The 16,815-nt window shown below is 32.3% G+C and overlaps 2 protein-coding genes across 3 annotated transcripts in view; one reads left to right on the top strand and one right to left on the bottom strand.

The window, feature by feature from the left end:
• LOC132716188 (dynein axonemal heavy chain 12-like) overlaps positions 1-5,552 on the bottom strand; it is a 77,029-nt gene extending 71,477 nt beyond the window's left edge. Inside the window, 3 exon segments of the mRNA XM_060699395.1 lie at positions 3,150-3,240; positions 3,734-4,008; positions 5,389-5,552. Of these exon segments, the coding sequence (XP_060555378.1) occupies positions 3,150-3,240; positions 3,734-4,008 (366 nt within the window). The 5' untranslated portion in view covers positions 5,389-5,552.
• A 51-nt stretch (positions 5,553-5,603) lies between these two features.
• Positions 5,604-15,962, top strand: LOC132716183 (IQ and ubiquitin-like domain-containing protein). Of its 2 annotated transcripts, none has more exons than XM_060699392.1 (15): positions 5,604-5,714; positions 5,911-6,153; positions 6,644-6,790; positions 7,082-7,207; positions 7,433-7,580; positions 7,828-7,962; positions 8,289-8,456; positions 9,564-9,895; positions 10,310-10,520; positions 11,195-11,370; positions 11,626-11,796; positions 13,175-13,351; positions 13,996-14,244; positions 15,004-15,189; positions 15,750-15,962. In XM_060699392.1, the coding sequence occupies exons 2-15, from the start codon at positions 5,920-5,922 to the stop codon at positions 15,912-15,914; spliced, it is 2,625 nt and encodes an 874-aa protein (XP_060555375.1). In that variant the 5' UTR covers positions 5,604-5,714; positions 5,911-5,919; the 3' UTR covers positions 15,915-15,962. The 2 variants fall into 2 exon arrangements, with proteins under 2 accessions (XP_060555375.1, XP_060555374.1); XM_060699391.1 differs by having other exon boundaries at positions 5,605-5,714; positions 7,079-7,207.
• Positions 15,963-16,815: the final 853 nt, after the last annotated feature.

Genomic DNA, 16,815 nt, shown 5'->3' with positions numbered 1-16,815 from the left:
TTATAATTGTATAATAATATTACAAGAAAAGCAGTTGAAAAAAAACACTGATTTTACCCAGAATATTAACACTTCTCATTAAAAGTTTCATTTTTCTGCAAGTGACTTATCATTTTAAAATACCAAAATATTTCTTCTTGGTTCCCATTTTGATACTTCTTGTAGGATGAATAAATATAATACATTATTATATAGCAATAACTGCTGTATCAATTATACATTGTTTTTATTCAAATAAAATGTTTCTTTTTTTTTCAAGAAAAAAATGTCAAACACAATTAGAGAGAAACTATTCATTAGATCTGGATTAGGTATTTACAATAAAATTTACAACAAGAATGTGAGACAAACTGTTCTGTTAAGTGTTTCGTAACCTAAAACATGTTTTCTTGCTTGTTGTTTTTTCTTCAAAATGACCCCATCTGAATTTCTAAATTCAAGCTTACTAACATATGAATAATAAAATTTAATGTAAACATTTTTTTCTAATAATAATTATAATAAAACAAGCAATTATCATAGTATTGCAAGCAATCCATAAGTCCCCTACCGGTAAGAGCCCAAGCAACATTCTGAAGGGCCATTGGCCATTCACTTAGGTTCCTATTTTAAGTAAATTTGTTGAAAAAGTTCTTTAAAAGTGATCACAGGAAACAGTTTTTATGTACAGACAGACGGACTGAAGGACACTCTAAAGTTATTTTTTAAACATCCCTGTTATCAAAATATAACATTTTTAAAATCCTATCATGATTGAAGAAGTTGGAGTAAAAATTACCAATTTCTCAAAAAAAAGTCTAAGTTCAAAAGGGGCATAATTCTGGAAATAGTCTTGCTAGAGTATTGAACACTCACAAATGTTGAGTGACAATAAGAAACATTTATATGAAGTTTGAAGTAGATACATTCATAAAAAGAAGTTATTAAAAAAACAATGTTTTTTCATGAAATTTTTTTCAGTTCAAGGGAGGTATTTCTGATAAATTTTGTGCTAGAGTTGTAAACCTTGTCACATATGATGTGGTTGATGACAAGCAACTTATATTTAAAGTTTGAAGAAAATACCTTGAGAAATAAAGAACTTATAGTGAAAAAACTTAAAAACTAGAATCAGAAAGCTTGAAATTCAGTCTATTTGTTGCCATAGCAACCAGAATTTTCAACATAAGAAGATAAAAAAAGGATGTGCATAATTTCCATACTGCCATCTACCATGTGTCAAGTTTCATAAACATATTTTCAGTACTTTTTGTGTTATCACTGGATCCAGGTTATGTGTAAAATTTGCCATATTTTCAGTCTATTTGTTGCCATAGCAACCAGAATTTTCAACATAGGAAGAAAAGAAAATGACGTGCATAATCTCCATACTGCCATCTATCCATATATTAAGTTTCATAAAAAAAAATTCAGTACTTTTTGCATTATCGCGGAATCCAGGTTATGTGTAAAATTTGCCATATTTTCAGTCTATTTGTTGCCATAGCAACCAGAATTTTCAACATAGGAAGAAAAAAAAACGTGCATAATCTCCATACTGCCATCTATCCATATATCAAGTTTCATTAAAATATTTTCAGTACTTTTTGCGTTATCGCAGGATCCAGTTTTGTGGACGGACGGACTGACTGACGGACGGACAGACAGACAGACGGACGGAGGGTAAACCTAAAGTCCCCTCCGGTAAACCGGTAGGGGACTAATTAACAGAATCAACAGAACAGCCTTTCTCATATAAATTCAAAAACCAAGCAAATATACAATTGATGCATCTTGCAAACATAGATATGGGAAAAAAATTGACCCAATACTTTTTTCATGCGATAATTTAAATAAATTTGTCTGATACAGGTGACTTTAATGTCAACAACACGTTTGTTAGTGAGACATATATAAGAACAACAAGAATGTACCATCTTTTTCTCATCTTCTGTAAGTTCTTTCTTTTTTCTTGGCTCAAGATTTGCAATGGGAGGCAGTTTTAACTAAAAGCATCATCTAAATATGATTAAAATATATTTCCCCCCTAAAAAGGTTTATTTTGTGAAATTGTTCATTTTCACACTCAAGTTACAATTGGCAATGTTTGAAAAGAATATGAATGACTGTTTGTTATGTCAGTTTAAACAAATTTTTGGTCACATCTCTGGAGGTCAGTCCATATAACCGACTTTCCAAAATAAATAACCAGTAATCACAAATTTCACCACAAGTGACCCACAACCCAACATGCATGATTTCTGAATCAGCTGTAACAGATAAATGACCATTAGACTTACTGTCCGAGATTAATTGTCATGGACAAATTTTGCCTTGTTCAGGGATCATTTAACATGCAACCCCTAAATTACAAATCTCATGCTCTTTTTACAAAGCTAAATGAGATATGAATGAAAAGAACTATTCTCATTGATAATACCAAAAACCTTAAAGGGGATTACCTATGGCTTTGATTGTAAAATCTATTTACATCTTCAATCTACATGTATTTAACTATTAATTTGCCTAGTTAATTGCTTAACATGTGTTGAATGTATTAAGTACTGTAATAATTAAGAAACATGAAATCTGGCATGTTACTATCTATACATAATCAGAAATCCATGTTCCTTATGATTTTTTTTCTAGTTACAACTCTTTCTTTATAACTTATCTTTAACAATTACAGTAAAACTTTGTAGAATATTTTGCTTTTTTTTTCAAATCATTTCTAACAAAGTTAAATAATCAGTAAATAATTGATTTAATATACATGATCTGTGGATAACTATGCAGGTCCAAAAAATTTTTTGTAGCATCATTTTTTTTTTAACTTTTGCTCATTTATTATACAAATATATGTTGAATAAATAGTATGTGCATTACATTTGATAACATCTAAATAATCATGTGTACTTCAAATAAATATATAGATGCAAAAATTCTGAAGAAAAAAAATCTTAAATTGAAATCAGATTGATTTAATACAAATTAATCATTTAATGTTTCAATCATAATAATGAAATAATAAAAATGCATCAGAAAGAAGAAAAAAGTAGTATTGTCAATTTGGTGCAGAAACGGGTTAAGTCCTTCTTGATTTAATAGGAGTTAACCAGTTATTGCACTAAGGTGACAGGTCACTATGTAGTATTATAAAGTAAACATACCTCGTCAGGGTAGTCTGGGCCATTATCAGGTGATGGCTCTCTCTCATTAACGTCCCTTGTATCTTCATATGACTTCATTGCTGTGTCGGCACTTAAAATCAAAACAAAAACATGGTCAAATTAACCCTTTAAACTGCTAAAATTGAAGGTGACTAGCCTTTGCCATCAGTATAGAGCCAAGCTAGCCAGCTTATCTGTGCAGTCTGGTATAACAACTTATTTTTACCTTGTCATCCTCAAATTTGATAATGGACAGGAAGCTGGAAAAGTCCAATTTGAGAAATTCAGCGGGTTAAGGATTAAATGGTACATATGAAATACAGTCAAAGTAACATGTTCTATACACTGACAGATTTATTCATTTCATACTTTGCATTGTTTATATTAAGTAATATGGTCATCTAACAGACTACATGTATTCATCTATAAGCTATAACTATCTTATATTGTCCAATATTGCAAAATTATATTTCTTGGTACCAATGAACATTATATTTCATTTGCACAAATCATTTTAAGAATGATTGCAATGCATTTTCAAGATTTCACTAAATATTAAATTGTTATTAATTGAAGGTACTTACAGAACTTTCATCAGTAGAGCTTGTTTTTGGTTTGCCAGCCTGAATGTCATTAACTTGCTGTTGGCATAAGGGTCTTCCCTCTGTGGTACATTGGGTTTAGATATAGGTGGAAGCCTTGGGTACCCATCAGGACCCACTCCTCCAATCCTGGTCCTATTTTTGGATTCAGTTCTTGGGCTGTTTTCATCATACTGACCATTTACACCATTACTATGACCATTTACACCATTTGTATGGCCATTCATACCGTTTGTATGTCCGTTCACAGCTGCCATCTGTTAATGTATGAAAGTAATCAAGTAATGTGTTTATAACATATAATACCGGGAATAAGATTTTGGCTCAATGGGCAATCCTAGGGTAACATAAAACATATTACTTGATTTTATAATTATATGTTTTGTATTTTGTGTGTTTTTTATGCATGTTGATATATGCAACAATATAGTATGTGTTTATGTATATTTCCCTAAATAGATACTGTAGATATGAAGGGGCCTATTTGAGAATTAACATTTTCATATATATAAAAGAGATACTGTTTGAGAAAAAAAGTATATCATTGGAAGAAGAAAACATTGATCGCAAATATTTTTAAAACTGATTTTTTTTAACTATTATTTATCTTGTACATGAATTTTAATGTGCAGTAAAAACAACAACAAATAATCAATTAATAAACATGTCACCAGAGAAAAATTCCTAGCGATGAGAGGTGATGAAATACAAAATAATTATATTATATAACCACATGTGATGCCTTCATCTTTTTAAAATTTAAGATAAGAAACAAGTATGTAACCTAAATACCAAAGAAATACAAATTGATAATGATTTGTTTTATCTTACAATTGCTCTATTTTAGAGGTAATTTACCCCATTTAAAAAATATATGTATTCAAGTTTGAAAATTGTGCACATGTATGAAAAAAATCAAAGGAAGAAAAACAATAACTTGTGTTTCTTGCCTATATAATTCAAATATATCTGGGTCCCGCAAATATCAATTAAAAAATCTGCCTGTTTGCAGACGATAATGTACATGTATGTAACTCAAATTTTCTTTCTTACCATATACCATTGACACATTACTAACCCCCCTCGCTTGCCCTTCTCCCTACCCAAGGTTATAATGTTCAGATGTTCAGTAAGAAAAGAAAAACAATTGGTTATTTCTCAACATCAAGTAAAATAAGTAAATTTGCTGCACATGTACAATGTTTGGATTATTAAAAATATGTGTATCATTAGTGCCGTTTAGGGCAACAAATCATGGCTGACCATCTTGTAATGATTCATAAATTTGATCTGAAAAGAATAAGATAGCTATTTTGACCATTTTATAATTGAATTAATTTTAGTTTACATGTACTAACTATTGATTTGCCCCAATTCGAATTATTGACAATTCACCCATAAATGATGATTTGATCCAAAACCTCAAGTAAATTAAAAAAAGATATATTCAGACTATTGTATTTATTACTGATTCTTGAATATGTTTCGTGGCATGTTTTATAAATGTATTGAAGTTGGATCTAACATAATTTGTCCTTGTCATGGGGCTTGTTAACTTACGCAAACTTGTTCAAAATCAAATGTGCATTCCCCGTCGTTCAGTGAAACACAAGTTAAACTTTAAAGAACTGATTTACCTTTGATGGTCAGCGATCGAAAAGAATAACTATTCCTTTGTTTGAATAAGTCCTAAATAGTTCATAAAAAGAATCACATATTAGGAAAATTATCTACAATAATCTTCGATATTTTGACCGTTTACACTGGTTGTTGTGGTCCCAACTCAGTGCCCGTTTACCAAAAATTTCTGTTAGCGGACACGCGATTGGTTTATTTTACTCGACCGACCAATCAAAATGTATTTCCCATTAGCCGTGTTATAAGCGTCTCGTTGCCATGCGTAATGAAACAATATCAGTAATGGCTGCCACTAATATTCTTAGCTGAGAAAATAGTAAAAAAGGTATATTTAACATCGAATCCATAATATTAAATTTAAGTTCCATGCTCATATGCAATACTTGGATTTATTGTTCAACCTGTCATTGAATATTTGTTTGTTTGAGTCGATTTTGTGAATGTTTTCAGAGCCAATGTCTCTAGATCTAGACTGAAAATGATTGTAAACAACTGATTTTCATAATACTTTTGTTTCTAAGGCTATAAGAATGGCAGACCAAACCGAGGGAGTTCCAGTACCAACTGGAGAAGAAGTTACTCCTGAACAGAAGGCAGAAGAACCTACACAAGACCAGAATGAGACAGAGGCTGCTCCAGCCCAAGAACCTGCTCCAGCCCAAGAATCTGCAGAGCAGCAGGAACAACCAGATGATGGCCGTGGGGAAGACCCAGCACCTAAAGAAGAACAAGCAAAAGAGGAAGAAACACAAGAAGCAGAGAAGGTATACCCATTTGTAATTGGCGGAATGTAAAATTTAACATGTAATTAACAAATAACACATCTCACAGTGGTGTAAAAAAAATGGCACTGAATCTAACACAGTAACAAAGTTCATACCATCATCTTCAGTAATTGGCTCACTCTTCATAGAGCATAATCACGATAAAAGGATCAGAGGATAATGAATTATTACACTTTTTGGCTTGCTAAACCATTATTTGGTATCTAAAATCTCGAGATACAGTCACTAAAATTCAAATTATTCTACATGTATGTGTAACAAAACATATTTCCAGCGATATTTCTTTCTGTACATACCAAATGTTTTTGACAGTGACTTACATGTGCATGTAATTGATAAGAAAAAATAGTTTTATTATTACCACAGAATTTGTAACAAAAGTATTGAAAACATTTAAAATTATATCTTATAATCTTAACCAGTAATGTGTCTGCAAACTGAGAGTTAATTTATTTTGAAATTATTTAAGGAGCCATCAGATGTGAAACCAGAGACAACAGAGGTTGCTGATAAACCTGAAGGTGAGACCCAGGCAGAAACTGCAGTTAAACCAGAGGGTGATACGCCAGCTCAAGCAGAAACCACAGAAGAACCTCAGGCTGAACAATCTCAAAAGGTGAAAGGAGTATATCTATATTGCTAGCCATTTTTTAAATCTATAAGTATATAAGTTTGGGTATTAGAATGTAAGGTAAACATGAAACTTTTTCATGAATTAGGTCATATATGATGAAAATTATAACAGAAGTTTCAGCAAATATTATTTCGCAATGTGTAGTAACTAAGCTTCTTTTTAAATATGATATAATTATTATAAGAAAAAGTAATAAGTTCACAAAAGAACACTCATTACAATGTATTTCTTTGTCAGTTATGATAATTTACATCAACTTGTCTTTTTTAGCAGGAAGAGGAGTCTGCGGAAGAAAAACCTGCAGAGCAAAAAGTTGAAGCAATTGCAGACGAAACAAAACAAGAGAAAGAAGAAGAGACGAAAGAAGAAATAAAAGAAGGGAAAGTAGAAGATTCTAAGGTGACAGAAATAATCATTTTTTTTATATTTAATTCAATAAAAAAATAAATCTAAATACCTGTACTATTGATTTAGTATAATGAATAAACTGTGTTTTCCTGTTTAGTTTCAGATCTTATACAAACATTATCTGCGTCATAAAATAGTCATGTTAAATTTTGGCAATGAAACTTTCAGAAATTTTCCTTACTGTTGGATATTGATTTAGTTCTTATGAATTAATAGGAAAGTAAAGATGAGCAGCCTGCTCCAGCACCTACCCCTGTCCAGCAAGCTTCAACTGAAACAGAGCTGAACAAGGAGCCTGAACCTGAGGTGGACCCACATGCTGTTACTCCTAGGTCAAAGGTCAACTTGGAAGCAACTGCCACAGGTACATTGTAATTTTATACCAAGTAATACTTGACATATGTCAGCCTACATCAATGATAATTGTTTGCATCTCACTTGGGTACTGGCTAAAATGTAGATGATGAAATATTATTGGTCTTTAATTATTAACTTTCTTTCGTTAAGAAACTAAAATGAACAACTTCTTTGAGAATCTTTTTTCTTTGACTATCTGTCATTACAATTCTTTATGATAATCGTAAAGCAGTCTGTGCTTTTTAAAATTTCAGTTAAGTTTGTCTTGATGCCAAGTGGACAAGTGGTGACACAGGCTTGCACCCTGGGACAGACACTGGAACAATTGAAACAACATTTTAGCTCAGAGCTGAAGATGCCAGTCAATCTAATTATGCTTATGTTTGATGGTAAGTTTGTTTATTCATTGTTGACACCCCATTTGTGTTAGTCATTTTAGTGAATATGATATATAAAAATAAAATATATACATGATTTTAGAAGCAGTTACAAGCTGTTTTAAATTGTTTTGCAGAAATAGTTCTTATCTAAAGTGACAAGTTCACACAAGTATGACTTGTATAGAATTTGTTATTCTTCAAATACTTGACCTTAGAATTTTTATTTAAGTTAAGAGCTCTTAACCATAATACTTACAGGGTAAAAACTAGCGATAATATTCAACAAAGAATGAAGAATATGAAATAAATATATAATTTTTTGCCCTCTCATTCAGGTAAAACCATGACTGATGCTACTACCCTAGCAGATCTGGGTGTAGGCCCCAATGGTACCATACAGCTAGAACTACAGTCAGCTGACCCAGTTAACACACCCATAAAAGCATACAGACCCCGGCAAGAATATCACATGCCTGATGTAATCACAGTCAGAGTTCAAACAGGTTAGATTATATCTGATAAATTTCACCACTGTAGCTCATGATGATTATACCCTATTAGTATGCTTCTCTTTAAAAGGAAGGCATCCAATGATGAACATTTATTTATTATAAAACAATATAAGCTTGTTTAAACCACAGACCTTAATTGACAATAATGTCAATTATATGTAGCATAGAATATGTGTAGTTCTTTGGATGATGATTATAAATACATGTAATGTCTTCTTTATGAATAGCATAAACTCTAAACCAGTGATGTTCATAGATCCTGTGAGAATGATAATAGTAATTAATGCACAGATACAATGTTGGTCATTATACCCCCCGAAACGAAGTTTGGAGGGGGTATATAGGAGTCACCCGGTGGTCGGTCGGTAGGTTGGTCGGTCAGTCGGTCCAACGGTCCGTTGCATTTTCCTTGTCCGGAGCATAACTTGAAAACAAATGGTTGGAATTCAATATGACTTCATACAATGGTCAAGCACATTGATAGGAAGTGCAGTGCACAAGAACCATAACTCCATCTTGACTAATTACAGAGTTATTGCCTACTAGTTGGAATTCAATACTATTTCATACAATGGTCAAGTATATTGAGAGGAAGCGCAGTGCATAGAAACCAAAACTCTTTCTTGACTCATTTAAAAGTTTTTGCCCTTTGTTACTTTTTATTGTCCAGTGCATAACTTGAAAATTAATGGTTGGAATTCAATGAAACTTTATACAATGGTCAAGGGCAGTGAGATGAAGTGCAGTGCACAAGAACCATAACTCTATTTGGACTAATCTTCAGTATTTATAGAGTGATTGCCCTTTGTTCCTTTTCCTTGTCTTTCTGTACTTATTACAGAGTAATTCAATAAAACTTCATCATTGGCCAACCACATTGAAAGGAAATGCAACATACAAGGACCACATTACTATCTTTAATTGCCCACAACCATAACTCTATTTCAATTCTTTTACAAGGTATTCTGTTACTAGTAACATCCTCTTTTCCGAAGCAGTCTTGCGGGGGTATTATTCTTATTTATTGATAGTTCTAGTATGATATAAAGGTACAGTTTTTTAAAAAAAAAGTTTTTCATTTTTCTTATAATTCTGTAGAAGACAGTACATATAAAGATGTAGTTGTTGAAATTGAAAGAACAACAAGAAAGAAACCATTCCTGGGTGGATATCGTCATAAAAAGACATCTATAGAATATCATCATGCCTCCGCTCAAACCATGCAGAAGCCCCGCCCACCATCAGGAACCGAGAAATATTGTCGCGACACCCAGACAGTTGAGCAGCTTCATCGTGTACAACAAACAACAAACGATACTTCAACGCAGATGACGGGGATTGGTGTTTATGTTTCTAACATAGAGGATAAACTTGTTACACCACAAAAATATACAACAGCAGATGAATACCATATGATGATATTAACAAGGGTTTGTTGGATAGTTTACATATTCTTCTGTTTCTTGTTAAACCACTTTTGTAATATACGTTTTTAAAAAAAGTGCTCCTTTGTTTTTAAAATGAAAAAATATCTCCTTTGAAATCATCTATAAATACTCTTGTTGGTAAAAAAAAAAAAAGATCTCTTTATACTTTTACATTTTAACTGCAGTATATGTTGTGAATCTTTTTTCTTTCTTTTTTTTTTGTATCAAAGAAAGGGTCATAACTCTGTATTTTAAGGATCTATCAATCATGTTTATCTCCCTTGATTTTCATGTTTGTATAACATCTCAATACTTCAACTTTGCATTTTTTTTGGACATTTTTCTTAAAATTATCTAACTGGTATCTTCTTTATTTTTCTGATGGTCAAATAATTATATTTCCTACATTTATTTCAGGTTGTCATAATACAGAAATATTATAGAAGATGGCTTGCCAAAAGATATGTTAATAAACTGAAAGAAGATAAGAGAAAACGTTTAGAATTTGAAAGACTAGAAGAAATTAGAAAGAAAAAAGAAAAAGCAGATAGAATTAAGAAAGAATTTGAAAGAAGGATGAATCCTAAAACAAAAGAAGACTTTGATCTTTTATATCATGCTTTAGAAAGTAAGATTCATTGTTTTAAATACTATTTAGTTTTTTATCAGTTTAGGTGCTATATGTGAGGGGTGTCTTTGCCTAAGTGGTTAAGGTCGTTCAAACCCCTTGCCATTCACCACTGTAGGTTCCAGCAATGCAATCGTCTTCAGATTCTTTCATGTGAGAAAGATACCCAGCTGGCTTGCAGAACATTGGTGGTTCTACTTAGGTGCCTGTTTGTACCTAAAATAATGCACAAATAGGCACCCAAGGTCTTCCTCCACCAAGTAAACAGGAAAGTCGCCATATAACCTATACTTAGCCCAGGTGCAATTTAAAGCCCAACACACAAAAAATGTTGCATGTGTAATTGTAATAATCAGACTGTTTTGTTAAAGTGTCCTGATTATACATATTTTTGTATTTTATTAATCCAAAATGCCCTGGTTGTGACTGTATGGAAAATGATTGTCTTATACAGCAAAGTAAAAATGAAGGTCCTCCTTAATTACTAAGGATGGAATGTCACCATTTTACAAATTAGATGTCTCTTAAATGAAATCAAACCAAATTAAATGAAAGAGATAGTTTGACCAGTTTTTGAAAACTCCTATGTGAAGTCTGGAGTACATGGATAAAAGCAAAATAAAAATCTGCCCTGTTAATAATGCCATTATAAAAAATGTAAATTGTAATTACAGAATGGAGACAGGAAGAATTAGCAAGAATAGATGAGACATTAACTGGTGCTGAGAGGAAGGCTGCTCTATGTATGTTATTAGATCAAGAGACACAACTTATAGCCTCCATAGGTCGTCATAAACTCGAGGCTGATGGTGAAAATAAAGACAAGAGAATACAAGACTTTCTTGATAAGGTGAGAATATTATATTCTTTGAAAGCTAAGCAGCAAAATATGATTTGCCTATGTCCCCAGTATACAAGATAACAAATTTTATTAAATATTAAAATATAATGAATGAAATACTTATAACAATGTATTACAGTGGCAAGATATTCAATATTTTTTTTATCTTATTACAACACAGGAGCTACATTTTTGTCTCTACATATATTATTTAAATAAAAGAAACGCAAGTTCTTAAAATGTATTTTTTTTTCTTCATTATAGGCTGCAGCCCCTAAGAAATGGAGAGGTTTTGACGGAAAGCATACAGAAATGGACACTCCATTTACAATTCGCGCTAAAGAGCTGCGGGATATATACAACAGTATCAACATGAAGTTTCTCACACAAGATGAACGGCTTGATGTGTTGTTAACCCTTAAACATACAGTAAAGGTACATTATTTTCAATAAAATCTAACAACATGAATTCTTCCTTATTTTGTTTGTCATACATAAGTCAAAGGTTGTATAGAGGTCTTTAACAATAATGGGTTTCTAAGTTTTGATAATTTTAATCATTCTAGACAGGAAAAAAATAATGAAAGCCTGACTGTAATTATCAGTCAATTTAGGATTATGTTGATTTTTCTTACTTAAGAAACATGATTGGGGATCATGTTGATTATGTGTACTTCAGAAACATGACTGTAATCATGTTGATTTTTATATGCCCGAAAGAATTTCGGACATATTATGTTATACCCCCTGGCGTCCGTCCGTCTGTCCGTCCGTCCGCACTACCGAATAGGGATAGGGGGCCATCTAACTGTAAACAGAACAAAAGAGAACAATAGAGTTCATTCCGTAACAATAGAGTAAGGGGCCATTGGCCCTCTATTAAACAATAGAAAATAACAAAAGAAATGGCCCCTTATTCCATTTCGGCCGGACGTCCGTCCGTCCGTCCGTCTGTTAGCAATTTGGTTTCCGGAGCATAACTTAAGTTCCATTTGGCCCACAATATTCAAACTTCATAGGATGATTGTCCATATTGGGTAGAAGACCCCTATTGATTTTGGGGTCATAAGGTCAAAGGTCAAGGTCACTATGACCTTAAAACTGAAAACAGTTTCCAGAGCATAACTTAAGTTCTATTTGGCCTACAGTGTTAAAACTTCATAGGATGATTTTCCATATTGGGTAGAAGATCCCTATTGATTTTGGGGTCACAAGGTCAAAGGTCAAGGTCACTATGACCTTAAAACTGAAAAAACAGTTTCCGGAGCATAACTTAAGTTCCATTTGGCCCACAGTGTTCAAACTTAATAGGATGATTGTCCATATTGGGTAGACGGCCCCTATTGATTTTGGGGTCACAAGGTCAAAGGTCAAGGTCACTATTACTTAGAAATTGAAAACAGTTTCTTCAGAATAACTTAAGTTCCATTTAGCCCACAATATTCAAACTTCAGTAACATGACTGTAATCATGTTGATTTTTCTTAATTCAGTAACATGACTGTGAAATCATGTGCTTTTTCTTACTTCAGAAACATGACTGTAATCATGTTGATTTTTCTTTAGAAACATGGCTGTAATCATGTTGATTATTCTTACTTCAGTAACATGACTCACAGTGTTATCATGTTGATTATTCTTACTTCAGTAACATGACTCACAGTGTTATCATGTTGATTATTCTTACTTCAGTAACATGACTCACAGTGTTATCATGTTGATTTTTCTTACTTCAGTAACATGACTGTAAAATCATGTGATTTTTCTTACTTCAGTAACATGACTGTGAAATCATGTGCTTTTTCTTACTTCAGGAACATGACTGTAAGTTGACACAGGAGATTATAGAGTTGATAGACAGGGAGGCTGATTTATTGATGCGTGGAGTGAAGGAAAGTAACCTTGATGGTTTAAGGAAACGTATCTCCACCCTTTTCCTGCAGTACATCAAAACACCCACCTTCAACCCAGAGGCTGCCAAATTACTCAAGGTTTGTTTACTGGACATATGTTCAGTGCATTGACACATATTGTACAAAATTTGTCAGGAATTTATCTAGTTCTGGCTTCTAAAACTTTACATGCTGCTGTTTCACATTTTTTCTACCATGTGTTGTGTTCAATATCCTGACAGTCTAAAGAGGGGTATGCTGAAGAACTTAAACTAAAGTTTACCCAACTCTTGAAGTATTTTATTTAATATGGATGTGAATTTATACATGTATTAGTGACCTTATCTTATAAATATGATATTTCAAATGAGTGACTTAGTAGTGACATCATTCATTTATTATGATAGTTCCATTGAGTCAGTGTAGATTTCACATTTATAATGATGAGCAATTGCTTTGTGACAAAAGGTTTCATTATCAAGTTCAAATACTGACTCTTTATTTCTTTGATCCAAGAAAATGTTTTTCCTTTTATTTATTAACAGACCATCATGTGAAATGACCTAGCATCTGATGAATGCTGAATTTGTCATCTAAAATCTTAAAATATTTCCAAATCTTCAAAAAGTTGCTTTTTAATGAAAAAATGATTAAATGCCTATTTGATTTATTTAATGCGCCTGTTATAAACTTTTTCCATGAACATTGATTTATATATTAATTCTTTAATTTATTAATTAAAGGTACCTCAAGATCCATCAGTGTTGCGAAAGAATATTTATTTCTGTCCAAGCTGCAACAGTTACCTACCTTCCACAGAGTTTGCCTTGTCCTCGAACTCTCGCAACGTCGGCAAATGTCGTAGATGTACCAAGATTGATAATGACGCGAGAGTTAGACAAGATTACAGTCTATACAGATTTCTTCTTAAACAGCTTCGTAAAGCTGAAGAACTCATCGGAGATGGATCCAAAATTGCATTTTTGTTACAGGTTAGTAAATGTGTAATAACTGCAGAAAAATCTTTTGTACTAAATGATTGAATTTGTTTTCTTTTGAGTTTTTTAGAATACCAATATTAGATTGATATTTTAAGTTGTAACTTGTGAGAGCTCCAAAGTAATGGCAGGCAAGTTTACAATACTGTTTACTGACACAATTATGTTTCATGCTTGTCTTTTGTCCCTGAGATTTACAATTGACATTTCAAAAGTTAAAACTGGACATTTAAGTCAAACTCATATCTTGTTAAAAGGCATGTCAGAATTATTGTTCAGAAAATAAACGGCATTTGTCTTGTAAATGCATAAATAACAGTGCAACCTTTACAGAACAACTACATCCTTATAACAACAACTTCAATTTGCCCTTAGTAAGACTTGACAATAGATTTAACATCTTTTAAGGCACCCCTTTGCTTCTCAAAGGTCATTGCTCTGCAGAGAGCTTGTATTGTATGTGTAAAATAGTACACAAATGTGTAAAAGTTTTATTTAACAAAATAACATTAATTAACTTTGCATTCACATGTGTACACAAATCTCCTCAATTGACGTTGTTACCATTGTACATTGTATTATGTTTATTTGCCCTGATGAGATAGTAAACAGTCGGCATTATATGAAAGTGAGAAAAATAAGTTAATGTCAGTTATTTAAGAGTATAATTTTTCTTGTTCCAGCTCTTTTCTTTATCATTTCATATACATATTTATAAATCATATATATTATTCTTTTATATAAACATCACAGGAGCATGATCTTCGCTATTTGGTGGACAAGGTTTGGGGTGGACAGAGTATCCTTAGTGCTTGGGATGACTTGTTTGATCTCACTCTTGTACGCTGGAACAAGCACGAGGAATGGTCACCATGGAATTGTATACTTCTTACCAAAGATGAGGCATCAGCCCACCAGAAACTTGTCAGTTTGGATGAGGTATATTTTTTATACTTTCTTGTTCTTATCAGATTGTTCCATTATGTGTCATTTATACACATATATTGTGACCTTAGTGCAATAACTGGTTAACACCTATTGAATTTAGAAGGACTTAACCTGTTATTGCACTAAGGTGATGATATGAAGATCATTATTAAAACATAGATTTAGTTTTCTGGAAAACAAGAAGTTTTGACATATACTTGGCAACTATTTTATTATGATGGTCTTGAGTGGCAGGTTTTCTTGTTTTATAGCCTTTGTTTAGAAATAATTTTTAGCAAAAGCCTGATTGTATATATGAGATGTAAAATGCTAAATGTAATCAGTACTAAGAATAAAAAAATAATTAGAATGTGTTGTCTTATGTAAGTTATTGTGGTTATTTTATCATATCTTTTTTGCAGTGGTGATTTTTTTAAAATTACTGACTTTGGGTCAGGTTGGTGTTATGTTGTAATTGTCAAGTCTTTGTTTAAACATCCTACTTCATTAAATGACAAAGTGCTCTGAATGTTTTATTCACTTTGATACAATCAATTTATTTTTATTTGCAGGGTTACGGTAACGTGTTCATACAGAAAGTACAGCAAAAACACGTGTTGGCACGGAACTATTTCTCCCGCCTTCCTGGTATTGCTGAGCACGTGAAAGAGCGTGCTAATGAGCGCGACACACGGTCAGGACCTTCAATACAGGGACAGGCAGTCTCAGTGCAGTAATTGTGAGAAATCATGAGAACTCTTTGCTATATTATACTTAAATAAAAATGTTCTTTTAAGCTTTAACAAGAAAATTTAAAAATAAGAACAGTTTTACTTCCTTCAGTTATAATGAAGATGCATGGAAGAATTTAAGCGCCAGTGAACTTATATTGAAATAATGTTTATCATTATGTCAGAATAAAATCTTGAGTAATTTTGAAAGGGATGGAAATGTGATATACGTATGTCCCAAGCTGTTCAAGAATTAGATTTTATGGAAGCAGTTTTTGTTTTATAGTCTTACCTAAAGATAATGAAGATGAAATTTTAGTACTTTAAGCTAATTTTATGGCCTGATTTTGTGTCAGGATTTGTTATTATTGGTCAGAATGTTTTACTGTTTGTATTTAAATGATGAATAACTGTGATATATATTATAATTAAACTAGAACTATCACTAAATGTGATTAATACCCCCACAAGACTGCTTCGGAAATGAGGATGTTACTAGTAACAGAATATCTTGTAAAAAAATTGAAGTATAGAGTTATGGTTGTGGGCAATTAAAGATAGTTGTGGTTCTTGTATATTGCATTTCCTTTCAATGTGGTTGGCCATTGATGAAGTTTTATTGAATTACTCTGTAATAAGTCCAGAAAGACAAAGAAAAGGAACAAAGGGCAATAACTCTATAAATACTGAAGATGGAGTTATAGTTCTTGTGCACTGCACTTCCTCTTTTTGTGCGTGACCATTGTATGAAGTTGTTTTGAATTTCAACCAGTACGTTTTAAGTTATGCTCCAGACAAGGAAAAGTATCAAAGGGCAGTAACTCTGTATTTTGTCAAAATGGAGTTATGGCTCTTATGCACTGCACTTCCTTTTAATGTCCTTGACAACTGTATGAAGTTGTATTGA

This window comes from Ruditapes philippinarum, unplaced genomic scaffold (genome assembly GCF_026571515.1).
Source record: "Ruditapes philippinarum isolate M1 unplaced genomic scaffold, ASM2657151v2 ctg2601_1_1_1_1, whole genome shotgun sequence".
In the NCBI taxonomy this organism is placed as follows: Eukaryota; Metazoa; Mollusca; class Bivalvia; order Venerida; family Veneridae; genus Ruditapes; species Ruditapes philippinarum.
The sequence above is the reverse complement of the archived record's forward strand: the minus strand, read 5'-3'. Positions and strand labels throughout refer to the sequence as shown.